The sequence below is a fragment of the Lagopus muta genome, chromosome 6, assembly GCF_023343835.1.
Source record: "Lagopus muta isolate bLagMut1 chromosome 6, bLagMut1 primary, whole genome shotgun sequence".
Taxonomy (NCBI): Eukaryota; Metazoa; Chordata; class Aves; order Galliformes; family Phasianidae; genus Lagopus; species Lagopus muta.
This window is the reverse complement of record NC_064438.1, coordinates 13,255,755-13,282,607: the sequence shown is the minus strand read 5'-3', so window position 1 is coordinate 13,282,607 and position 26,853 is coordinate 13,255,755. Positions and strand designations below refer to the sequence as shown.

Below are 26,853 nucleotides of genomic sequence, written 5' to 3'. Positions count from 1 at the left end.
GTCAGCTCTCTGCCCTTCTGCTGATACTGACAAGAAAAATGCATTGCTATTTTAGTTCTTTGAATATTGAATTCGTCAACTGCATCAATACCATTAGAAAAAGTATTTCTAGAATAAATAGAGACCACTGGAACTGTCTAAGATCAAAAGATTCAGCCACACTAAGCATAACTGAGCTGATGCTCAGCCTTTCTTGAGGGAAGTTTCTTTGCAGAAATGCATGTTGTGAAATTGTGAAGTTATGAAGTGGATGGGTAGTTTTCACAAAGTACTTGACTGTAAATCATTTTGTAAATATATCATGTATTTACACAAGGAGATAGGAGAATTAAGCAACTTTTTTTTTTTTTTTTTACTGCAACAGAAATTAAATTATGCTGACTTGTTAACCATTTCTGAGGTGAGTGGAAAAGAAGATGAAGAAGAGAAAATAATTAAAATATATATTTTCTATATCTAACTTACTAGAGAATAATTTCTCAGCCAAAAAGTACATTGTTGAGCTGAGCTTGTGCTTTGAAGCCACAGAGAGAAATAGAGCTCACATACCAGAGTAGTTATTCCCAGCCAGTTTCTGTCTCCGGCGTATCAGCTCGTAAAACTTCCTCTGTCTTTTTACAATAGTAGTAACACAGCATATTCTGTAAGTATTACTTTGAGTAGGAAAACTCGTATGTTTCAGGTCACATTTTCCACACAAAAAAATATGAATCCACTTATTAGGTATATATCTAGAATTCTGCTCAATATATAATCTATATTTTCTGTCATGAAAGTTTTCATCTGTGTGCATGTTTTTTAAGTTTATTTCTTCATATGCAAAGCAAGTGTGTGGGTTCAGGCACACATTTTTCCCTTGACTTTAACAAGGCTACTCGTGTATCGTGTCACATACATCAGCCTTGGTGAGATAGGGGCTGCAAAGTGGCTTTGTACACTTAGGCAGCAACTTTTGCACAGATGTTCATTAAACAATTGGTTTAGTAGGCTATGGAATAGGTTAGACTGTGATAATTATTTAGGTACCTTACGAGATTTTTCAAAACTGTATATCCCAACCTATTTAGATTGGCTGATAAACATCTATAGAAATCCCTCTGAGGACATCTGTAGGTGCCTGAATACAAACATAATCTTGAGTTCACAAGAGACAAGGATGACATCTGGATCTGAGCATCTGCAGTATTGAAGGGGAGCAAGGAAGGTTGAAATCAGGCCCTGGCTTTAAAATTTGTAGCGGCAATAGGTAGAATGGTTGAGGTTATAATCCTAATTTTTCCACAAAGTATAGGTTTGCTAAATGTTCAGTATCCTGTTTGAAATGATTTTAAAAAAATAAAATAAAATTGCAGTGAGTTTTATGGCCATTGAAATTTGCCAACATGTGATTTGACGTATCATATTGGTTGTAAGAGAATTTTACTAATGGCAGTAGTTCTCATTTAGTCTGTCTTTCTTCTCCAAGTCTTTCTTTACAAGTACAATTACGTAGCAGAGTTTTGTCAAGTTATTCTTGAAGGACTCTTCCTAATGATTGTGGCCCAAAACTTCAATCATTGCTGAGCGCTGAGGGTGCTCTCACAACATGCCCAGTAGCTAAGGTTGAATTCATTTTCATGCTGCATTTTTCTAGTGTGCTTAGGTAACTTCCTAGTTGAAAATTATTCAAGTACTCATGTTTTCCACTTTTGAGACATTTTTCATTTGAACTGCAGTCTTTTCACTTAAGTACAGCAACACCTTCCACCCTGGCTTTTCATCAGGAGGCATGGACTCGAGTGCCGCTTTGCTGAGCTAGAGCCAGTAAAGGGACAGAGTCTGGATTTCCATGGGCAAATATTGTGTGTGCAGATGAGTGATGTTGTAGTAGGCTTAAAATGATCCTTTCTGTTCTCCTTTCAACTGTCCAGGGTTGGTTGGTTTATGATTTCCACTAAGACATTACTCTGGTGTAGAGATTTAACACCACACACCATCATATTTTATTTCAATCCTGGCTCATTTCTGTATTTAATCATACCATTATGTTGCATTTGTGAGCGAATTTCTGGAAGGACTGTAACTCTGACCCTGGCAAGGTATAGACTAATGCCTCTTGGCAGTGTCAATATTCCAGCTCAGAAAAAGGCTGTATCTTCAGATTCCAGCTGGAAGAGGCTATGCACTATTTTATTTATTTATTTATTTATTTTCCAACCAGTGAGGCTAAAATGATAGGTAAATGGTTGGGAATCTTAAAAGACAGTAGTAAACCATCTTTGGAGTATTGTCATGCTCTTACATATTTCTGAAGAGGAGCTATTGCTAATGTGTTAGTTCTCCTATTGCCTGATGAAGTAGTTTATAACCTTACATTGAGACGACAGGCTGCTCGGTACTCCTTTCCCAGTGAAATATAGCCTGACATTCAAAACCAAGGGTCTGTGTTTGCCAGATCTTGCTCTGTAAGAGAGATCCTAATCTCAACAAGATAAACTGCTTAAATAAAAGTTGATGAAAGAACAGTCCGAATAGTGGATTATGCTCTCAGTGTTTTACAGTGCTTTGCTTTAGGACAATTCCTTGCTTGTATTTTTGGGGAATTCAGTCAAAGAGCTGCAGTTCTAGATGTTCTCAGAATTTTATTCATCATGATTTTTACCCAGTTAATTTCTGTTCAGTTCTTGCATATTTGTTTTGGGCTTGGAAAAAAACATGGGGAAAGGGTTAAGAGCATACTTGCTCTTCATCTGTTTTAAATCCATAAATGTGAGCCTCTGTGCTGTTTCAAGGTTTCAGATTACTCTCTGTGATTTATAGGAAAAGGCTGTTCTCTGCAAGTTGAAATCCCATGTGTTTCTCCACCATTGTAAAACAACAAATCTTTGAGTATGCTTCCAGTTGCAAAAATTGCAGTTTTGAGCCACATTTATAACTTATTTTTTTCCAATGTGATGTCGCTGACATAGAAAGTGAGGTCCTCTTGTCCTGTATCCATGCAAGATTTTACAGCTCTTCTCAGAGTGGCTTGCACAGACTATAGCAACACCCTCGTGTTTATAATTTTCTATCATTTTGCTTTGGGAGGATACGCCCACTGAAAAGTGCAGTTGTAGGCAGACACTGATATCATTCCATGTAAGTTATATCCAGAGCCCCTGCAGAGATGGCAGGCCAAAAGCTGTGATGACCAAGCAGTCAATGCATCCACTTCTGATGGACCATGGCGTAAATCAGTGCAGAATTTGGCCTCATATATTTTTAAGTTAATATAGTGCTTACAAACGGCTTTGCAGAGGTGACATTTATCTTCTCTTTTTCATTATTATATGGCAGGAAAATTTAGCAGTTATCTCTCATAGAGAACAACATGGACAATGTTAGGGATTTCTGAAATATTCTTATCACTGATTTTGATAGTGTAAGTATTACTATTATAGCTGGTTGTCTTTCAGATGTTTTTCCCATTGTAATTCCTGTCTCTACAATAGGAGAGTTGCTTTATTTAGTCTGTCAGAACGGTGTAATTGCTTTCACTTGTTTTGAACAGCAGAGATGCTCTGTAGGTTTAGCTAGTTGGTCTTACTAAAATACCATGAAGTTGCAAAAGTGTGTAACTGAATCTAACCTCTTGCCTGTCGTTGGATTTATGACGAAAGAAAACACACAATCATTTTGTCTCTAATTACTATTTAAAAGTATTTAAAAATGTGCATATTTCTGAGATGAAGAAAGAAAGTGAAGAAGGTTCTGCCTGAAGTCATCATGCTAGGTTAAGTGAGTAGAAAGGCAATGTTGCTTTGACCTTCCACAGATTCCTCTTGAGTTACTTCAGGAGTTGGTCTAATAAAAGCTGATCCTTTTGTCTCAGAACCGAAGGCTAAATAGGATGTTAGTAGTAGCATTACCTGATGATGGTAAAACATAAATCATGGAATCATAGAATCACTAAGGTTGGAAAAGACCTTAAAGATCATCGACAGTATGTTAAAGTGCTACATAAAGTGGGAAAAAATAATTGAGATGTCATGAGTCTTGATCATAAGTTTGGTGGCGTTACATCTCACATTCTGCCTTGTACCTGACGTGTCTCCTGAGCAATGCAATTCAAGCTAAGGAGAAAAGCCAGACTCAGGCTTGAGTTTGCAGTGGTCTGGCAGCTCCCTAGGATGAATACAACAAAGAGCTACCTTGTAGTGTTAACAACTTGTTGGCATAATGAAGCTCTGTAACAGAAATCAGTTTAATATCCAAAGGTTATTGTAAATTTAATAGGTCAACAGTAGGGAGATAGGCAACCATAAGCAATATGGTTATTTCTTCCCAGCATTGCTGATTTTAGCCATTTAAGTCCTTCTATAATTTAGGGCCATGAATGACAAGCTCTGCAAAAAATATTTTTTATCTGGAAAATGATGCTATTAACTAGATGCTGCAAAATAATAATGTTTGTGACTTTCCTCATGGTCTCCAACTCTACTGTGTTCTACATTCAGCTTCTTTAGAAAAGGCGTTTAATTTGTCAGAATATGTCTGGAACACCATACATCATTATTTATTCATCTGTGATATCATTTGTGTCTAGTTACTTTCACATTTTTTTGCCTTGAAACCAAGTTAAAAAAAAATCCTCAGGTTCTGACTCAGCAAGATGCAGCTATTGAAGAGCTAACTAAATGTTCACTGCGAGTAGATAGTGGGGAATTCACCAAATTAAGGACATAACACACAATTCTGGCAAAATGGAAACGGGATTTTATATTTGTCCACTATGTGAAACAGATTATTTCAGTCCCTTTCAAATATCATTTTATTTTCCTTTTTTTTTTTTTTTCCCATGTCCTTTGTGCAGTTCTTCATAGCCTGACAGAAGTCATAAGGAAAAATAGAATAATGAAAATGAACAATCGAGTCTGCTTAGGCTGTACAAAAAATATCATACTTTTACCTGATTTGAACACAAACTTCTATACTAAGGGTTATTTTCTTAGCTAATATAGTTGGCAGAACACATATGAACTCTCTGATGCTATGTCTGATCATCCTTGCATAGCATTATTCCTGAAAAAAAAAATTCCTGAAGATCTTCTTTATTCGTGCCAAAGCTAGTTGTCTTGGCTCTAGAAATACTGTGTATTGGACCATTTCACACAAAAGAAGTTGAAGAAATTACAGCCAAAATCCTATGCTGTTCAGCTATTGAGTCCTCTCCTGTAGCTGGGAATGAGTTTTTTGTTTGTTGAACATGCTAAAGAGTAGAGGAATGACTGAAGATTGGCTATGGTATCAGCACTCTTGGTGTGCTTTCTTATTCCATGTCCACTCTTCCAGTATAGCATGAACGCTTTGCAGAACACCATTCTTGAAAATTCAGTTGTGAAATGTTCCTCTTGGAGTTACAGCAATAGAGTCTTTGTGCAGCAGTATAGATATTAGGGTATTTATACTCTGGATGAGTTATGAAGCCAAACTCCTTGTGAGACTGATGGTCCCTAGGAGAAAAACAACATCCCAAAACATCTGTGCTATGTGCCATTGCTTGCTGATCACATGGCATTTGTAACTCCTGTTAATTCTGGGTCAGGAAAGCAAAGATTCTTTCCCTTTTCAGGCATACATTTAAGAACACATTTTAGATTGCCTCGATACGAGCATATTGTAAAGGCCCAGACTGATTAGCTGTATTTTGCAGACACACTCTGTCTCAGGTTACCATTTGTACCTTATACAGGTCAAGTCATTTCAGCTTGTTCTCCCCTTTCCATACAACGCCCATTCTCCTATTTCCCCATTGCCTCTGGGCAGCCGCCTCCCAGGCCTTCCATTGCTGAAGTCAGCATGTGCCTTTCACTGACATATTTTAAATTGAAACACAGCAACAAAGACCAATCACAAATACAGTCAGAGAATACAGTATAAGGGAGGAACTTAGAAATGTTAATTCAGATTCAATTAATTCCCCTGGGGCTATGTTCATGTTCAATAACCAAAATATCTACTGCCTGAAATGTGTACCAAGAGAGAGAATTTGATGTTGCACAGTATTCTTGAAGAACAATTTATACATTTACAGTCACTGAGAATCTCCTTTGTGAAGTCAGTCTTGACATTCCCCTCAGTAGGAATCAGCAATTATATTAGGAGACACGTACATTTAAGTCAAGCAGCTCACATTTTTAAAATTTGACACTTGAAACAGCCTGTTCTCTAAATTATTAATGCAAAATTCCTTGTAGAAATCATTTGCTACTAAGTTTGAATTATTCAGTGCTTAGATGAACAAATGGAATCATATCTGTTCATGAGCAACTGGCAAGCATGATAAGAGGCACTGGATCTGTCGTAACTGGGTTACCTGCTCAGAATGCCTTTTCCTATAAGACCAAAGAAGTTTGAAACGTGTTGTACCTGCTATTTGTGATTCTCCTTGTTTTCTGCATGATATCATTTCTTTCTTTATCCTTTTTGCATTTAAACCTATGAATACCCTGGAGAGTAAGCACTATGGAGATACCTGAATTAATTTCATGTATGTTGTTAATAGTTTCTAATTTTACTGTCAAAGATAGATGGGAACCCTAGAAGGCAAAATCTAGTTAAAAAAATGTTTGTCCATTAAAAATACACACATTCATACATTTGAAAATGTTATGGAAGCATTTATATAAACACTAAGCTTGGCTGAAGCTCATTTAATAATGCTTTGCAATTGTAATTGGTTTGCTCTTCTGGTATCCTTGCTCTTTTCTAACAGTTTTGGGCAGCTTTTGCTAGTTTGGCCTTAAGATGTGTTACTTGTGAATCATTCTATGGGTAAGGTTATTTTTTGGGAGCCCCTGAGAAACGTAGAATGATGGCTGCAGAAGCACATCACAAGTAAACAGCAGTTACCATGCTCTAGTACCAAATCCAAGAAGAAGTTGGGTAGCTCACATTATTTGAAATTATCAGTGATTCTGATTTTGTTCCTGGGCATGGTGAGCAAGCATTTCCTATTGCAAGACGCACATCAGTGCAACCTGATCCATTCCAACTCGTCACATATAAAATGTTGCCCAATAACAGAGGCTCCCATCAAGTGTAATGTGTAGGGAATGACAGAACGTGTGAAAAGACAAGAATAACCTTGTGTCACAGCAAATTCTATACCAAAAGCCCCCAGAGAGCTAATGATGAAAGATTTTGTTAGACTTAAATGCACTAATGAAATGGCCTAACGTAGTTGCTCTGAATCTTTTCCACCAGATTTTGTTACAAGGAACAATTTTCAGTGCCTGAATGGAAAAAGATTTCAGTTCACATGCAAAAAATATTATTAAAATCTGATGTGTTAAAGATAAAGTTCAAGTCTAAATAATGATTAGTGCCAAAAACTTAAAGGCAACCAACTGCAGCCATAGTTCTTAATGCTTCAGCTCTGTCTTTAGTCAGAAATTTAAGAAGACTGCAGAGAATTTAAATATATTTGAAAACTGAGCTTGACTTCAAATCAGTGTTGGGTTTACTGAGAAGAGAGTATTTGTAAAGGATATTGTAGCTCTCTCCTCCTGAGTTTTCCTTCTTGTTAAACTCATTCTGAGCAGTGTTGACCTTTTAACTCTGATGGTATCGATGCCCTTGTACACGGGGATGTCTGTGCCAGGCATTATGGTCCTGAAAATGAGATGTTTTACAAGCGAACAAAATACAAGTGTTTTAATTGGGAAATTAGCACCACTTTTCCTCTGAATTGTTGATTCAGTATTTCTGTTAGCACTAAATCAATAGTTAGAATACCTTTCTAAGATGAGGAGGGGGCCAAACTTGTAATGGGATTACTAAGGATTTGATATCAAATTCAGCATCATTGTAAGAACAATAAATACACCCAATTACTAAATATTTTTCCTATTTTATTCTTTAATGAAAGAACCGTGCGTTTTAGAGATTAATCTTATAAAGCTTCTTCTTATTTTAAAAAAAGTTTAATTTTTCTTGAAATGTGAAACAGCCAAACTGTGTAACTGCTTACTTCCTGGCTGGTGTTGTAGGAAGAAAATATTCATTCTTGGAATCTCAGCGTTGGCCCCATAAGCATTCTTCTGGGGAACCCCTGCAGGTCCCTTTGCAGACTTGAGACAGCAACCTGCAATGAGGATGGATGCTGGCTGAAGTCTAGGGTCATCACTGTGGCTGTCTGTGAATGCAGGACTGTAGAATGAGTCATACCTTTGGGACTGTGTTGAGGTTTTGGATATGTTGTAAAAAATAAATAACATTGCAATACTAATGGCTCTTTTACAATAGTTTGGGGCATTTGTAAATATATAACTTTCCAACCAAATAAGTATGTTTGTAAAAGTACCTTAAGTTCTTCAGCATGCTTGTTTTCCAAATTATTTGAAATTCCAGTCCAGATTTCTGACGGACTAATGAAGTGATCAGGTTTCTTCCAAATGGTTTGTGGTAGGGTTAGTAACCTAACAACAAAAGAAGGCAGAAAAACTAATGATTTCTAGTCATTTTATTTTGTCAGGCTTTCTCTTACAGTGCAGATGCTCAAGTCACCCATTGCCTTTTGTTGCATGTTTCCTGTTGTGTTTTTTCCTTTGTCCTCATTTCTTACACTTCACGGAGTGACCACATCAGCAGCAGGTTACTTTTTCAGTACGCAGAAAAAAACAAACCTAGTTTCTAAGTGTCAGAATAGGAATAATTTAGGGCTTGTATGAAGTTATCAACCCTGCTACTACCAGGATGACTTTCTGTTTTTGTTTAGTTGTAATATTTTTTGCAATACTTCTAGATAATTCCTATGGCTTCTGACAATTTTCTTGCTTCATTGGCAGTTCTATTCATTAATTTTTTAAGTCCTTTAGAAGTGTTGGGTAGTATATGCTGTGTTGAAGATTATCTTGACGTCATATTTATGTTGAACAGAAGTTCATGGGCAGCCAGTGAAAGCTATTGGCAGTTAGTGGCTGTGCAGTAAGCTGTGTACAAGGAGCAGTTGGTCTTGGTCTGAGACAGGACAGTGGATGTTTCTGGCCTTATGGCTTATGGTTAAACGTTTGAACAGTAGTGTTCTTCCTGATGACCCAGCTGTAGCATGAACAAGGAGGTGACATGCACCTGGCACTGCCATTGGAAATGTGTTCTGTGCAGCAGTAATTCTCCAGAGGATGTCCCCCACTTTCTCCGTGGATCATGAACCATGAAAGTGTGCTGCCCCTGCACCTAGAAGCACTCTCAGATGATGTAATTTCCCTCCACGCTCCTTTAAAATTCAGTAACATAAAACAGTCTTCATGAAGATCTTGCTTGGAGGATAATAATGCATTGTGTGGCTATTTCGCATACAATGACTCTGTATGTCCCTCCAGATTGCAGGCAGTCATTTTGTAAGTAGAATTTAGAGATGTCACGAGTGGCTGAACAAACAAATATTGCCAGTTAATGTTTAAGCTCTCAATTTACTGAAGCATTTGTTACCAGTTTGCAAAAGAGATCAAACAACTGTGAATCATAACCTTGGCTACTAATTAAATGCTTTATTCCCTTCCCTCATTGCAGAAGCATTTAATCTCAGGGAAGCAGGACAGCCTGTTGGGCAGAATTAGATTTTACGGCATAAGCAGAAGTTTACTGTGAGGTTTCCTATTGCAGTTGGAAATGTAAAGGAACAAAATATTAACTTCCATTCCTGGCACTGAAGTTCATGTTAGCACTGAAAAAGGATTGATTTAAAATTGCAGCATTGGAAAATCGTTTTGGTCTTGTAGCACTGTTATGTGACTGAATGGTGAATCTCATTTTTATTGTCCTGCTGCCTTGCGTACAGATGATCCTCTGCATTGAGACGGAGGATGAGGGATTTGGTGTACTTTACTGGTGACCGTGTGCCCCACAGAAAAGTATTTTCCTTACAAATAATGGACTGTGAAGGACACCCCAGAGGAAATGAAGCATAAAACAAAACACTACAAGCAGTTTTATTGCAAGTGAAGTGTATTTCTATTTGTCATAAGGTGTTGTGTGTACATTTATGTATGCAGACCTGCATGAAGGTTACGCTATCACAACTTTAATACCTAATACCAAATTCAGCAGCATTTATCTTTTTGGATCTAACTCTGTGAAGTAGGACTTAAAAAGATAAATTCCTTATTGCCTTCTGGTTCTGTGTATGTTGTCCCTGTCCTGAGCAGTGATTCAGCAAGGGCTCTCGCAATGGGAATACCACTTACTAGCATTGAGCTGACTCAGTTCACTGGGAGTGGATCCAAGAAGGCAGCTGGCCCACTTATAAGTGAATTCCCATTCTTATAACATGAGCCACAATCTTGCAGTCAAGTGTGCATGAGAGGGGACATGGACAGAGTCTCTGTGAGACCCTTCAGTAAGTATTAGTAGGGAAGGGCCTCCCATACAAACCCAATTGCAGATTTGGGGAACAATGCATAATCATTGAGGTGCAATTACTCTGTGTAAATGCACGTAGAGGACAGCAGGCCTGCGTTGAAAAGCTTATGTTATTAGTTTGAAAAGCTATCCTATCGTACAGTGTATCAGGAGGAAGCAGTTTATTTTATTTTATTTTATTTTATTTTATTTTATTTTATTTTATTTTATTTTATTTATTTAGACACCAGCTGAGAGGCAGTATGCACATGTAGGAAATGAATGTATTTCAGTCTTGGTTTTGGCTTTTGCATTTGGAGAAAGCTCACTCATTCCCACTCAAAAGTATGAGTGTTCACAAAGGCTCCTCTTGCCATATTTTCAGAGGACTGATGTCCATCATTGGCACATGCAAAATTTCTGTTTGCTGAGAGAAGTTTGTCCTAAGGAGTTACCTGAATGTTCACTGATAGTTCAGACTGTTAACTAAAACAAATTAGGTAATACCATGCTATAATATACTAAATAGCCAAGCTTTTACAAGACTTACATATTCAATACAGGGATATTCCTACCTATCAGCTTTGTTACTAACAATGTATGAAGGAAAAACACGTGGAATATCTAAGTAAAACCAGTTCTGCTTTGTCTGCTCCTGTGCTTAAGCCATCACTGGAAGTCTACTTGGGAGGAAAACTCAAAATACTGGAGGTTCCAGCCTTTCTGAAAAGAAGTAAACATTGTCATATGCTTGCCAATAATGACATTCTAGCGCATCTGGAGAATAGTGATAGAGTGAGCAAGTAGAATAAGTCATCAACAGATATTTTATGTATTAGATTTGGCACTGTTAAGAAGAAGAAAAACTGTCCTTCTTACAAGCATTAAAAATTATGAAAGATGGCAAATGACTGTTCCTATAGTAAACAGGTTTCTTTCATACATACATTTCCTTCTGAAAAATAATATTGTCAGGTAGTATGAAAAGTTGTACAAATAGCCATTTATTTTTTTTTCAGTTGTCATCTTTTTTATATGCATGAGAGGGAGATACATTTGTTTAAAGACCTGCAGGCTTAGTCTGTATTTATGTACACTTCCAGTTCACTTTGGGGATGTATGTGCATACTGAGGTTGCATTCAGCTACTGCGGGATCATTTGGATTGTTTAGCAGACAACTACTTGAAAATCTTCAGTATTTCTAAAATCATTTTTGAAAGCCAAATGATTTTCATGGAGGGATGTATTGTACAAGACTTAGTGACAGGAAAAGAAAAACGTGAATTCTAGTTGTGTGCAAAAGCTGTGCGTGGCTGAATTGGGAAAGATGAGTAGAGGATTGTTTTGACATAGAGGTTAAGTGAACACTTCTTGCTGTGACATGTATGCAAACCTAACATGGGGCAGATAAAATCCTGACTTTTATGGCATTCTTTGAGGTGGGGAAGGTCGAAATAGTACTGTGTTGTACACACTGGATGAATTGCTACTCATTACATCACACATCCACATGTTGGTGAAGCCCTTACTAAAGGCTGCTATTTCACCATTTGGAAGGAGATGCTCCTTCACCTCACTCACCTGCCTTGTTTTTCCCTCAGGCTGAGAGAACATCACCGTGCTGCAATTAAAGTGATTCGAAGAATGCAGTATTTTGTGGCCAAGAAAAAGTTTCAGGTGAGTAGTGAATAGAAAGCTGCTTTTCCTAATAAGCCCTCTTACTCTCCTGCTTCATTGTTTCTTTTAGAAACTTTGAGAGACTGACACAATTCATTTCAGTAATGGAGAGCTACACCCACTATTCTCTCCCTACTTGAATAGAGTAGTTGTTTAGCAGCAGGCTAGTCAACTGTGGACACACTGAAAATAGGCTAAACTCCTGAAATGCAGTCTGAATTAAAATGTTATTTTCTGCTAATGGACTTGACCTCTAACCCTCCGTTATCGCTGCCTCTTTCTCACAGTGCAAACATTCTCATATGTCTCCATTAATTCTGAGCTGTATGTTACTGTCATGCTGAGTCAGTAGGATTAGAGATTAAAATACTACCTCAGCCTTATTTCTGTCTTTTAGTCAATTATATTGAAGTCCTGATAAGAAACTGGAATGGAAATTTGCTAGTGGATTGGAAGGTTTTAGCATCCTTTTCAATTGTCCCTAATGCATGCTTGCACACCTCCTTCACAGCTTGTGACAGTCTGTTCTCTTCTGTAACCCCCACCAACAAACATTTCCAGCGTGTCTCTTCCCTCTCTTCCCTTGCAGGGATATTGCAATATAATGAGTGTTTTGCAGTAACTAATTTACTTGGTTGCCTGGTCCGAATGAAAATTTCTGGCTGCAAACTTTCTATGTTTGTGGTTTTAAAATCAATTTGGTTAATCTCATGAAAACACGTGTCAATAGCCTTCAGCTTGATTTGAACCAGGTGAATATATCATGTATATAAGAAATAGATAATTTGACTTAAAATGAATTAATAAGGGACAATCTCCACAGAACAGGCACAACAGCTGAAAATGCAAAGAAAGAGGAGAGCTTAACTGCCCACATACATACTTGAGCATAAACTTGGCACTACTGTATGGAAGAGACTGAAAAGCTTTCCCTTAATCTACACCAAAAAAAAGGGTTGTGATGAGAAGGGATCTTTTGTCCTTCAAATATATGAAGAGCACAACATTTAGGAATTTAAAAAATGATGGTAATTAACTATTCATGGATGCATTGTTTCTATAAACCGCTGCTTGCTGCTACTTCAAAGCCTGGATTCTGACTTCAGCTCCAATATTTAGAACCATCACCTGAATTTTTTTAGTAATTTTCTTTTGTGAATCTTTTTTTCCCCAAAATTGATGAGTGAATTTATAGCTAAGGTTGCCATATATTTCCCCAAATTTCATTCAGTTGTGGATAAAGTATTCAGATTGTTTAGGCTGAAACCTCCCACCATAGGGATTTTCTTGATGGGAACACTTTCAGAAAGTTTCTGCTAGCAGATTTCGCCTAACATTTTTCTTAGATTAAAGTTAAGAAAGCCATGGAATCTGGCTACTGGAAAATAATTTCTGTAGTTATTTTGTTGTAGTTCCTTAGTGCTGGCTGGTCAGCACTTGTAACTTGGAAAGGGATGTGGCCCGTTCCAGTGAAGCGTCCATTGCTATTCAATGAAAAACAGCACGAATGTGGCCAATTTCATTACACTTCAGTTTATTCTTATTCTGCAAACTGATTGCGATTCTTTGGTCTGTGGTAATTACAGAATCATTACTCCCATAAATTCAGAACATAAAATATTTGCCATGGCATTAGCAAAGCTATTTAGAAACAAGAAATCTACACATTACATATCTACCTCCCAGGTGGTGATTGTCAAAAACAGATTTAGAAAATGCCTGAACACTGTGTGCAACATTATCCACCTGGCAAATAAATGAAACTCCCCTGCGGCAGATGACTTGATAGAAGCTGAAAAAGCATTTCACTGAATAGAATGGGACTATTCAGTTCCTACTCAAAACTTGTTTGTATTCAGTGTCCCATTTACGAAGCTGGTTTCTCAGTTGTGCTCTTACTTTCTCACCTGCAAAGGACCTCTTCCTGGCTGTCTACAAAACCCTTCAACAAGGTTGTCTCTTATCCTTCTTTAGTAGTCCTTATGCTTCCTGAATTATTAATATGAGCTGTTAGTAATGAACCAGCAATCTAAGTTAAGATAAAGTGAAATATCTGACGTCACTACTGTGTTGAAATGATATACTTCTGTTCCTGTTGGAAGTAGAGTTTTCCAATAGGGAGATACCTGATACTTTTCCATAATTTCTGAATACAAGGTCATGACCAAGTTTAAAAATGTGGAGAGCACCAAAAGTACAGTTTTCAAAAGCACTTAAGTAACCTAATGCACAAAATCACCTTGAAATTCTAGCCACGAGGTGATTTTGGAAACCTCTCCTGTAATTAGGAGATAACCACTCTTATTATTCTTTCCTCAAATGTATGTTGTAAATCTGCTTTGTTCTATTATGTGCTCATAAAATAATCACAAGAAATTACTTGGCACATGTTTAAACATTTTCGTAAGTATACACTTTGTGTTAACCAGTCCTACACAATACCTGAAATCAGGGTAAAGCAGAATATGCATTTTGAAAACTTAATCTTTCAAAGGTCTACATAGAAGCTGTTTTCTGGCAGATACTTGCCTTTGAAACTTTGTGAAAAGTAGCTTCCTAACAGTAAATTCAGATTTTTCCCTTATCTATGGAAAAAATTATGTATATTTTCACTAGACTGCTAATGTTTAAAGTAAGCTGGAAGAATTAATTGCAAGGTCAGCACTTAAAAGGATAATTTTCTAGAGATGCCTTCAAAGTTTTTGGGAAGGGGAAGAATGAGAAGAAGGGAAGGAAGAGCAAAATTTTGCAAAATAGGTCTCAGCATGAACCCAGCATGCTTCTTAAACTGTACCAGCTGTTTGCAGGATACACCTGTATGTCTAATTTTGTGCAGATACGTTTTTTTAAAGACCTCAATCAATAACAAGTGGTGATGACAACACAAGGACAAATGTCAGTTAGAAAGCAGGGACTTCCTGTTTAAAAAAAAATGGTAATTAAAAACAAATTGAAACTAAACAAAGGCATTTCAAAGGACATGAAAAGTAATACTATGTGAAGCATCACACATACAAATCATTTCCTCTTTAAAAGAAGGGGACAAATTTATGGTGTATTTTAAAGTCTAGGTCTGAATACAGTCCATATGATGATGCCCATGTAGGAACCCAGCATAACATTTTGAAGAATTAATGCCCTTTTTAAGGATGCGTTTATGCTCTTGTAAATGAGCTGTAACGCTTGCAAAGTCTGTGGGACTCATTCAAATTGTGTAGGAAAGGCCTACTAGTAGTAAACACAACTCTTGTGCATCACTGAGGATGAACAGCTCAATGTTATGAAAGGATTCCGTAGATCATAGGGAAAACAGAAATTAATGGTTTCCTGGGCTTTGTGCCCCGCCTCCTACACAAAAGTAAATTTCACGTTAGGTCTAAATCAAGTATCTCCGTTCTAGATTTGCTTTTCAGAAAGCAAATCACCACAGTTAGATATTTCCACTGGTTGAGTTCATGGGTAAATAACATTTATTTTCCAATTAGGAAAGTTCCTAAATGTTTTGTGACTTATGCACATGGATACAATTGTGTCATCCACCAGAAAAGACCCAGAGACCAGGGATTTGATCTGATTTCCCATTGTCAACTATAAACATTTATTTTTTTTTAGTTCCCTTCTGAAACATGCTTTTAATTTGTTTTGTGCTCTTCACCATGGCAAGTATTCTATACATAGAATAAACTAAAGATACAGCTTGGAGTTCCACCAGTTGACATGAGTAACCGTTGCCTGGTTTGTTATGATTTCACTGGAAAATCTTGCATTTAGACACATCACCATATGAAATTTGTTTGTCACAGTATGAATCATGAGTTGTATGTGTGTAATCTTTCCTAATCTCCACACTGGGCTGTAGCAAACAATGTAGTTCAAAGTGTCCTTGTTTCAAAGGATCCCAGGCCCATTTTATTTGACTGTTACTTGGTTACATTTCCCAGAAATACCCTTGCAGGGATTCCCCTCTCCCTGGTCTGGCTCTTGGGAAAGTTCTCTCTGAATGCAGCTACAAGGGAACAGCAGTGGGCATTTGTGTGCATTTCTTATTTGGAGCTGGCATTGGTGATTTGTGCGAATTTTCATATATGATGAGAGAAAGTCTTTCTCACTTAGGAAATTCTTTACCATAAGTTGATTAGGAGAGGAATAAAGGAGAGGAAAGAAGCTAAGGAAACATGTGGGACTGGCTTGTACGTTTTCCTTCAATACTCATTCATTGTCTGCTGTAGTTTTTTTTTTCCTTTTACAGAACTAACAAATTCTGTTGTCAACAGCAGCAGCATGAGTATTTTTTCTTGAAAGGTCAGCTTTCACTATGAAGTAATTGCAGAATAATCAGTACTGACTATTAAATATTCCATCAGACTTGGAAACTGAACTTCATTCATAAATTATGTTTACTCCACATTTTCAGTTTTTGTTAAATGGTAAACAGAAACCAGACAGTAACCTATTTAGAATTACTATCAGACTCCTGCTGCAGAGTATGGAAGGCAGAATAAAGCTCTTCATGCTTCTTCCTGCTAAAGTGCTTTACTGAACCTGAAGTTTTCGAGCTGATCTTGCAGATCTGTCCCTTGCTGGGTTATCACATGAAGATAGTAAAGATTCTGGGGGGGGGGGGGGGAGCAGGGGTTGTTTGTTTGTTTTGATAGTACTACACTTACAGGACTAAGACTTCGGGCTTATGCCACTGTTGGGTCAGGCTTCTTTCTCTATGGCTGTTGTTTATGATTGTAGCGTGTGTAAGCACTTGGCTTTCCTGGGAACTCCTGTGTGCTCTTTGGTCAAATCAGTATCTCACATGAGCCCAAGGTTTGCAGTTGGTTTCTGAGATTCTGGCAGACTGAAATGCAATTTGCTTAATGAAGTGATATTTTACTGAAAAAGTAAATATATGAAGAGAGAGTTTTAAAGATGAAGTGGTGAACTCTGGTTTTTTAAGAGCAGGTGGAATAAGAGCAAAATGTAACAGGAGACTAACAAAAGCTATTATTTAGGTGCAGAACAATTGATCTTCAGAAGATGTGCAGTTTTTGAAACTCCTTAAGGCAGTATCTGAAGACAACAGTTGGATGTCAAAAGTAATTTAATTGTAAAATGGACTGACTGCCATTCTAATCTGGTCCTTATCCAGTATTTCATTTACCTGAACAAGGGAGTGTGATAAAGCAAAGATATTAAACTTGATAAATAGGAAATTGTCCCCTTCAAAACATACAAAAAAGTGTTTTCTTCAAGAAATGAAGTGCACTGCAATGCATTTTTATCATAGGAAGTTTTCCCCACATTTAACTGGAGCCTGCCCTGAAATTTTCAGTCCGGTTTTTTGGATGACTTCAGCTGATGGAGATGATGTTGAGAATTAACAGGTTTTCATTTAACCTTGAACATTTTCTTAGCAGTGATCATGAAACAGTTGAGTTCAACATTTTTAGTGTGGGGAGGAAAAACGTCAGCAGAGTTGGCACCTTGGATTTTAAGAGAGCAAACTTTAAGCTACTCAAGGAGCTAGTTAGCAGTGTCCCCAGGCAATTGACTGTAGAGGGTTTAGGTTTAGGCGTCCACGGGGAGCAATGACTCTCCATTTGTAGCCACCAAAATTGTAAGAGACCAGTTGTATCCATTGAGTGTTTGTAAGTCCAAGGGGCCTGACAGGATTCATATCACAGCACTGAAGGAATTAGCAGACGTTAAAGCTGGACCCTCTCAACAGTTTACTGTAGGTCATGGGAGTCTCTGCTGACTGGAAGCTAGCCAATGTTATACCCCTGTACACAAGATAGGCATAAAAGAAGACTCAGGAAACAACAGACCTGTCAATCTTAGTTCAGTACCCAGAAAAGATACGTAAAAATGTCCTGGGTGCTACAGAAAGGCAATTAAAGAACAAAGCTGTCATTTAGGCATAATCAACATGGGTTCATGAAGGGAAAGTCTTGCCTTAGTAATTTGATATCCTTCTATGACAGGGTCACCTGCTTAGATGAAGAGAAGGCAGTGGATCTAATCTTTCTTGATTTCAGTATGGCCTTTGATACCATCCCCAGAATCCTTCTGGACAAATGTTCTTACTGTGAGCAGGTTCATGTTACCCTGGGTGATGAACTCTCTGAAGGGCAGAACTTAAAAAGCTGAAGCGAATGGAGCTACATGTGGCTGGTGGCAGGTCACTAGCAGTATTCCCCATGACTCAGTTCAAAGAATGGTTCTGTTCAACATTGCTGTCAGTGATTTGGATGCTGGAGTTGATTGCATCATCAGCAGATTTGCTGACAATAGTAAACCAAGATGTGCTTTTGACTGTTTGGACAATCAGAAGTGGCATGAAGTTCAACAAACATAAATGCAAATGCTGCATTTGGGATGGAATGACAACAGACACATGCACAGATGGGAGACAAGTGGCTGAAGAGCAGCTCAGCAGAAAGGGGCCTGAAGTGCTGGTGGCAGCAGTCTCAACACGAGTCAGAAATGGGGCCTGCAAGCCAAGAGAGAAAGCTGCTTTTTGGGGTGTGCTGAACACAGTGTAACCAGCCAGTTACAATATGTGATTCTCCTGCTATATTTAGCATTGGTGTGGCTTCACCTTGAATACTGTACCTTGTACTCTGTTGTACTCCATTCTAGCCTGTTCTGTTCTTCTGTAATGTCAGGTGTTGCTTACTATTCAGTCTGACGTGGGAAGATTAGACCCTACTCCTGTCCTTCTGTTGTGTTAGAGCATCACTGCTTCAGTTTCTAATAGTAGGATTAAGATATTTTGAGTTTATTACTACACTTTGACAGGTTCATTCAGTTACATCCCAGTTAGTCTCAATATTTCTTGGAAAAAAATGATCTTTGCCTTTAATAACTCACAAAAGCGTTTTTATTACTAATAGGTTGGATTAAGATCTCCCCATACATGAAATACAATTTTCAAACCCAGGGCTTTCTTTCACATTGTTTCTTGCCCCGGTCTTTTCCCAATATTTCCCAGTAGATTAGAAAGCTGAACCAGGCTTTCTGCAAAAGGAAATCAGTCATGCACCTTCAACCAATACTGTGGTTTAAGGTTCACATAGTATGAACTGAACTGAGAGCTCAGGCTGAGAATAAGTGCTTGCACCTGCAAAAGAGCTCTCTACTGGCTAATAGCTGATGAGTATAAAACTGATTTCCAGAAGATGCTCCTGTGTGACCACAAGGTTCTGAGCAAAGTAGCAGACATACTTTCTTGGCCTCAAGTTTAATGGATAATCTCCCAAAAGTTAAGTAGACATGCAGTCACAAAAAAAAAAAAAAAAAGGTGGATTTAATCAGAATTGTCATAATTATTCCACAATAAATATATGATCATACAATGGTCAAATTATCTGAAATTTAATAAAATGTTAAATGGGTTTAGAAGAATTTACTTCTTGATTTTGGAAAATAAATTACATTCATGTGGAATATTTGTACATCTTTGTAGCTTACTGATCTGTTTCTGATTTTTATTTTACAGCAAGCTAGAAAGCCATACGATGTCCGAGATGTTATTGAGCAGTATTCCCAGGGTCATCTCAACCTGATGGTGCGAATCAAGGAGTTACAGAGAAGGTATAACAACTGATAGGATTACAAATGCTGTATTGTTAAGACTGTGCAAATTCACAGAATACAGAAACGTCATTCAAATAAAGCGTTGTTTTTACAGAAGATGAAGAAGGCAGAGAGCTTAAAAATCTGATAACTGAGACTTACTGTTTTGATTATACTTGTGTGCATTGCCTCAGACCAAGCTTACTCTGACTGTAGGCCATAATCCCTTGATGTGCTTGTACAGAGTGAAATAACATTGCCTGCTCTTGTAGAACTACACTTAAGAGCAAATAAAGAGAGAATAAGTGGATGCTGTAAGTAAGCTACAGTAGACCCAAAAATTGAGGAAACAGCAATTCTGTTCATGTGAAAAAGCAGTGGGCACGGTAAAACTCCACTTTTGCTAAAGAAAGCTGAAGACCATTAAAGTCTAATGCTGGTTCATTTGCTGTACAAACTACATTGCTTGTTTGTGAAGAGGTCTCCTCCCATTCAGCTCCAGAAAATGAAGATTGATATCACTTTATCACCTGAGTTTGATAAAAGCTAAAAATTTTTCTTCTTTGTTCACAGGTTGGATCAGTGCATAGGGAAGCCATCTCTTTTCATTTCTGTCTCAGGTAAATTAATATGTCTAAATTTTATTCTATGAAGATATAATTAGTGGGAAATCCTTTTAAAAATACTTTTGATTTTGTTGCAACAATTTTAAAAAGTTGTGACCTGAAGCTAACTAAATATTGTAGGTACCTAAACAACACCTTTTTAAATAGGGCTGTTCTTAATTAGATATTTAAAGCACCTGGTGTCTTAGTTTCAGCTGAGGTGGAATTACTTTCTTCAGAGTGGTACGATGGTACGATGCTGTGTTTTGGTTCTAGGAGAAGGACAGTGTTGATAACACGCTGATATTTACAGTTGCTGCTAAGCAATGTTGTAGAGTCAAGGCCATTCTCAGTGAAGGGTATAAGGAGCTGAGAGGGAATGGAATTAAGACAGTAGACTTAAATTGGCTAAAGGAGTATTCCATACTAGATGGCATTGTGTGGAAGGTGTTTTGAAGGGAGTGGGAGTTTTGGCTCTTCTGATGAGCAGGAGCTTAGCCTAGCATCAGTCAGGAGGTGGTGAGCAATTGCTTGTGCATCATTTGTTATCATGTTCATATAGGTATATTTGGCATAGCTATTGCCTTATTTTATTTCTTCCTCTTAGTAAATAGTTTCATGTCAACCTATGAATTCTACTTCGTTGTTTGTTTCCTTTCAATTTTCTCACCCATCCCGCTGGGAAGGGGTTTAATGAGTGAGCGACTGCGTGGTGCTCAGCCACCTGCCAGGTTAAACCATAGCACCTACTTTCACTGGATTTTTCAAAATAATGACTCTAATCTCTCTGGGATTCATCCTGTTTCCAGTAAAATGGTGTATTATAAATACAGAGTTCCTATGAAATCAGTAATATTCACATACATCTTTGTTATCTTTGAAAAGAAAGTAGAAAAGGAACCCAAAGTATTAAGTTTGTTTAGCAGCAAGACTGGTTAATCCAAACCCTGTTACTGTTGTTTTCAAGTTTATTTTTCTGTATAGTATGTAGAAAGAAAAAAAGACAAAACATTGTCCAAGTGCGTTGCTCATACTTCTTTTTTGCACATAGTGCCAAATTGTCTTTTAAACAGTAATTAAAATGTTAACTAACTTGGGACCAGTTTTGATCTCCCAGGCTAAAGCATAAAGCTAAGGTTGAAAGTGCCTTAAGCTTAAGAGCTCTTAAAAGCTGTGGCTCGGGCCTTGCACTATAAAAAGAAACAAAAAGCTGCTTTTCAGAAATAAAACTACCAGCCTGGTAGAGGTGTTCAGTTACACTGTGTTGGTGGGCTACTTATACATACCCTGTTGTGGCTTACTGATGTTTTGTTATAACACCATACATTAATATGAAAATGTTTCTTGTTCACAGAAAAAAGCAAAGATCGAGGGAATAACACGATTGGTGCCAGGCTGAACAGAGTGGAGGACAAGGTAAGTCTGAGGCTGGCAGTGAACAAACGTGTGGTCTGTGATTGAACAGAGCTTTTTTCACAGGACGAGGGGAAAAGCTCGGCTTAAAATAGAGTTGAATGGCTGGTTCTTCCAGGTGATTTTTGTTGTAGATTGCATTTTTGGTTCGTTCTTCTTCTTTTAACAGATGGGGGGGGGGGGGGGGGGGGGGAGGAAAGGAAGAAGAAAAAAAACAAACATACTTTAATTGATTTCGGTCTCTTTGAGGACTTGCTTGGTTTTTTGATTTTTAATTGTATTTATTACACATGTCTCAATGCTCTACTTCCTTCCTCTACGACAGATAAAAGACTCTGTTCTTTTAATACTTCGGTATATTACAGTCCCAAGATTTCCCTTTGATCGTTGCTTTGTTGTTTATATAACTCCACCTACAATTCCTTAGAGAGTGTGAGAGCAAACCTCATTCTGTCCTGGTTTTCATTCTCTGTGACAAACAGTTTCTCCTTTCAAGTGACTTGAAGTCAGAAAACATCAGACTTATTCTGTAATTGCAAATTAACAGTTAAGTGCTATGTGACCCCTTATTTCAATGCTGGTTCTGCTTGAAAGATTGGATGGTAGGTAGAGACAATGTCATTGCTTTAAGGTAGAAAAGAGGAAAACTGGGGTGGTGGGCTTGTCTATGTTGCGATAAAGAAAAGTAGAATTTTTTTAAGTATGTTGTGGGGAAAATAGCTTTCTGCTACGACTGGCAGTCTGTGATACCTTCATGATGTGTTTGTTGTGAATAAATATCAGACAAATATTCTGCAAACCAAAAGAGAGTTATGAGTGTAACAGAGCAATGGGCGCAAACTGATCCTCTCAATCTGTATTGTATCTAGTGTGAGATATATCCATTCTGCCATATACATTTATCTTTAAATACGTAAGATAGACTTGAATGATAGCACTCATGAATATGTTTCTATCTGTCAGAAATGAATGGCATTTTGAAGGAAACAGGTGCCTTTTGATATATAGGGAAACAAACATGAAGAGTGGAGAAGAAAACAGGAAAGTGCAGTGCATTTTGGACAGAGAAAAATCACCGTGGACTGCTTGTTTGGGTCTGTGGTCAGTAAGCATCCTTACAAATGGATGCTCATTCCAGAAAGTTCAAGTTATGTTTATTCATTTTATCTCCTTAATGTCAGCTAGAAGTGTGGGACATGACAAAATGTGTCTTGTGGATTGTGACAAAGAACAATGACTTTTCAGTTTGGACAAACAATTCTCAGATGACAGCTAAAATAGATTCTCAGTGGTGTTTGTAAAATCTCCAGCGAGCGTGAGAAAGCGTTGGTGTTGTGCTGCCTCAGAGATAATCTACTTGGGGTTATTAATTACTCTTTTTACAAGTAAATGCACTGTGAATTTATGGTGACTGTTGTTTTATGCCTTGTAATGGGACTGTAAAATGCTCCCTGTTTAATTTTAGTATAGCTGGGTTAAATTTTAGCCTTGTTTTAAGTAACAGACCTTTCTTTGTAGTTGCATGAGGTCATCTGTGGTTTCAGAGTTGTATGTTATCTGACCTATACAGCTAGTCCTATCTGCAGGAATTTTATCTGAAAGTAGCTGAAAGGCTAAAAATAGAGAATTTCAGTTGGAGTCGACAAACAGCAGTGTGCATGTCAGCACACTGGCACTGCTGAAATCACATTTTTACTGCAGCTGCAGGCAGCGGCCAGAGCTCGATTTTTGATCTCCAAGACTGGCCTTCTCTATTCTGTGCGTGGGATGATTTATCACACAATTAAATCCTTCCCAAGCCAGGTGCTGCCTAAAAGATATGTAGATCAGCTGTTTTTGAAGGTGACCATGTATTTTAAACGTTTAGCTACATTCTCTTTAGTTTTGAAATAGTTTTGAATTTTGGGCTTCTTAAAGAGATTTTCTATAGTGTAGGCAACATCTAACTGCCATTGTGACTTCTCAGACATTATAAAATTAGCTTTCTATATCTCAGGCTTGTACAATGGCCATCGGCAGCTCTCTGAGTCCTTTTGGGATCAGCCTAAACCTTCAGCAGGGCTGGTCTGTGCCTACCTCTTCCTCTGAGCTTCGCCAAGAGTCCAACGCTGTCTGTGAACCATTTCCAATTGTTGTGCACAAATACAAATTGTTTGTTCCAGAAAGCTTCCACGTGATGCTGTGCTGTCTTTAAACCATTTGAGTGTTTCTGCTTATGTGCATCTACTGTCTGCACAGGGTCTGTTTGTTATGGGCATATCACAGAGGCAGAATTCAGTTTCATTTGAAATCCATTCCTGTAGGCTTTTGTGGAGGTGCATTTTGACTCGAGGAGCTGTTACAAATAAAGCTAATTCTGCCTTCAAGAGCATGGAATTGTGTTTCTGTGACATCATGCCACTTTTGCAAAGCTTTTCTATTTGTAATAGTGAGACAAGCAGATGTGCTCTGAAGCCTGGCACCATGCAGGAGGCAACACTTGAAAGGGAAACTTTCAAAATATAAAGCTGAAACACAAGTGAATTGACAGGAATCATGATGCTTTATGGCACAAATATGAACTTCCATGTATTGAAATCAGCAATATATATATATTGTTTTGCCTTCTTTTAAATTTAGAGCTGTGCTTATCTGAGGGAGGGAGGGAGACTTTCAGCAAAAATAACAATTCCATTTCCTTCTTTCTAAATCTCTGAAACATGAAGCTGTATCGCTAGTATTGGATATTTTTATATGCACATATATAATCTCTGAGGAAAATAAGTATCCTCTCAATATACTGTTGTATGTAGGATCTATTAATCTTGTACACCAACTGGAACGTTGGCCTTGTACAATATATGTATTTTGCGATGGTTTCCTAATACATAAATGCCAGGGGGATGAATCAAGGTGGCAGGAACCTACTTGCAGACTCCTTCCTGTAGATTTTTTTGTTTTGTTTTGGCAAACTGCTGCAAAGGTGGCGTTATGAATGTAACTAGAAGGGGTACAACATGATATGCCTTGATTGGAGAGAAAAAAAAAAAAAAAGAAAAAAAAAAAAAAGAAAAAAAATCAAAATCCAGTCTGTAATCTCAGCATATTTAGACTTCATTGCTGTTTTCTGTTAGTTAAAAAAGGCAAAAGCGTGAAGTGCTGTGTTCTTTGAAAAGCTTATTGCCAGAGCTGTGTGCTGGCAGTTGCAGGCGGTGGTTCTGCCCACTCCTCAGTCTGTCTGGGCAGCAGCCAGCTTTGGTCCAGAAGACACAAACTGCCTCAGTGCGGTGCCCAGACAGAGCTCCTAGCTCTGCTAACATAGCAACTGTCCATGTCCAGGCATGTAGATAACGCTTATCTGGTCCCTCAGAGAATGTAGCCAAGCAGGATTACAGCAGCAACAAATCATTTTATTTGCGGTGACCAGCCTTCTTTTTTTTTTTCATCCTGAAACATCTGTGAATGACTGTTCAGCCTACCCTCAAGAAACCTGGCCACTGCTGGATTGCTACCAAAATCAAAATCAAAAGCAGTTTACCAGATATGTGCAGCTGTGTGAGCACACCACTGCTAATCCATATGCAGAGACCGCTGCATGCCAGTGGTTTAATGCAGGGTGTGCCTAGCAGCTCGATCCAGAAAAAAAGTCCTCAGTGCACTCAAGAACTTCTGTGTGCCATATCTCTTCATTTCACTGCTTTAATTTTGTATTGACTCTAATGCTATTTGGGATGATCTGTTCCTTCTGCTGGCCATTAATTTGGATATATCAGACCCAGCTTGCACTTTGCAGATAATCAGATGGGCTTAGTGCTTATTTGCCCTTGGGTAATTCAGTTTTACACAAGGGCACAGTAGAAAATCATCCAGAGTACACAGTGAGGGCAAAATTGATTGTCTCTGGACTCTTAACAGTGTGTTGTGCATACATATCAGACTCCCACAGATGTCAGTAAGCCCTGCTGAAGCAGGAGTAACACATTTTGGGTTTCCAACAGAACTTAAAAAACAGATATCATCTATTTCTGGGCAGGAAAAGTTGAGTTCGGTTCTCCACTGAGTTGTTTTAAAATGGCACTTAAACTTCTGCAGTTATTTGGATGCTTTTTAAAATTTGCCTTTGAAGAATAGTTACAGGAATCCAAAAGCAATTCTCCAGGTGTTCCCTTCTATGTGGTCAGAACTACTCTTGTACCTGACAGTAAGTGCAGCGTCAATATCAGTATTAACAAGGTTGCCATGAACCTTTTGTAACAGCAAGTAGTGACAGGACAAGGGGAAATGGTTTTAAACTGGAAAAGAGTAGATTTAGACTAGATATTCTAGAAATTCTTTATTGTGAGGGAGACACTGGAACAGGTTGCCCAGAAAGGCTGTGGTTTCTTGGAAGCATTCAAGGCCAGGCGCTTAAAACAGGGAATTGGAACTAGATGGTCTTAGAGGTCCCTTCCAACCCAAACCATTCTGTGATTAACGTCTCATAATAGTATTTTTCAATTACAAGGAACATTAGGAGTTACAGTATCTACTGCTAAATTTCAAGTTGTAGAGATTTAAATGGAAATTACTGTTTATACAAATGGTGTGTGGTAGTGAGATGCATAACACCTTTTACTGCGAATCCAAAAATGCAGCAGGATAATACTCATTGCAAGCATATGCACATTTTGCATGCTTGCATTTGAAAGCACAAACACTTGTCCTCTTACTAGTAGCAATCCAAATAGCTGCATGTAGAAATTCAAGCATGCAGTGCATCACTGCACAAAGAATCATATCACTTTTTCAGATTTCCTGTAAATGCAGTTTGCACCACCGCTGAATTAATCTAAAAACAAATCTGTTATGTGGCAACATCTACCCTAAAATAGAACAAATGCTACGGTGCTTCTTAAGTTGCCTACTTGAAATCTGAACTACTCTACAAAACCAAAAGTGTCTGAAAGGAAGTTCTCTTGTTTGTGCCGTTCTTCGGTGTTCTGGTTGTAGTAATTTGGTTTTCTCTCTTCCATCTACGGTGTCTTTGATTGTTAGATGTATAGGTCCCACGTTCAGTATAACTATAATGATATTATGTGTATTTGATGCAATTTTCAGTGTGAGTTCTGAGCATGGAACTTTAAAGGATAGTGCAAGGCTTTATCGAGGTGGCTTTCATAAAGAGCTGGAAACCTGTAGGTTGCAACATTTTTTTCTGGCTAAATTATTTCCTATAGTTGTTTCACCAGAGCTTTGATTCTGTCCATAGCTGTA

The 26,853-nt window shown here is 37.9% G+C and overlaps 1 protein-coding gene across 1 annotated transcript in view; it reads left to right on the top strand.

Annotated features, from left to right (window-relative positions):
• The window catches only part of KCNQ1 (potassium voltage-gated channel subfamily Q member 1), a 328,812-nt gene that overhangs the window by 205,135 nt on the left and 96,824 nt on the right, over window positions 1–26,853 (top strand). The window contains exons 12-15 of the mRNA XM_048948648.1: window positions 11,962–12,037; window positions 19,527–19,621; window positions 20,177–20,223; window positions 21,563–21,624. Of these exons, the coding sequence (XP_048804605.1) occupies window positions 11,962–12,037; window positions 19,527–19,621; window positions 20,177–20,223; window positions 21,563–21,624 (280 nt within the window). The remainder of the gene's footprint in view (window positions 1–11,961; window positions 12,038–19,526; window positions 19,622–20,176; window positions 20,224–21,562; window positions 21,625–26,853) is intronic.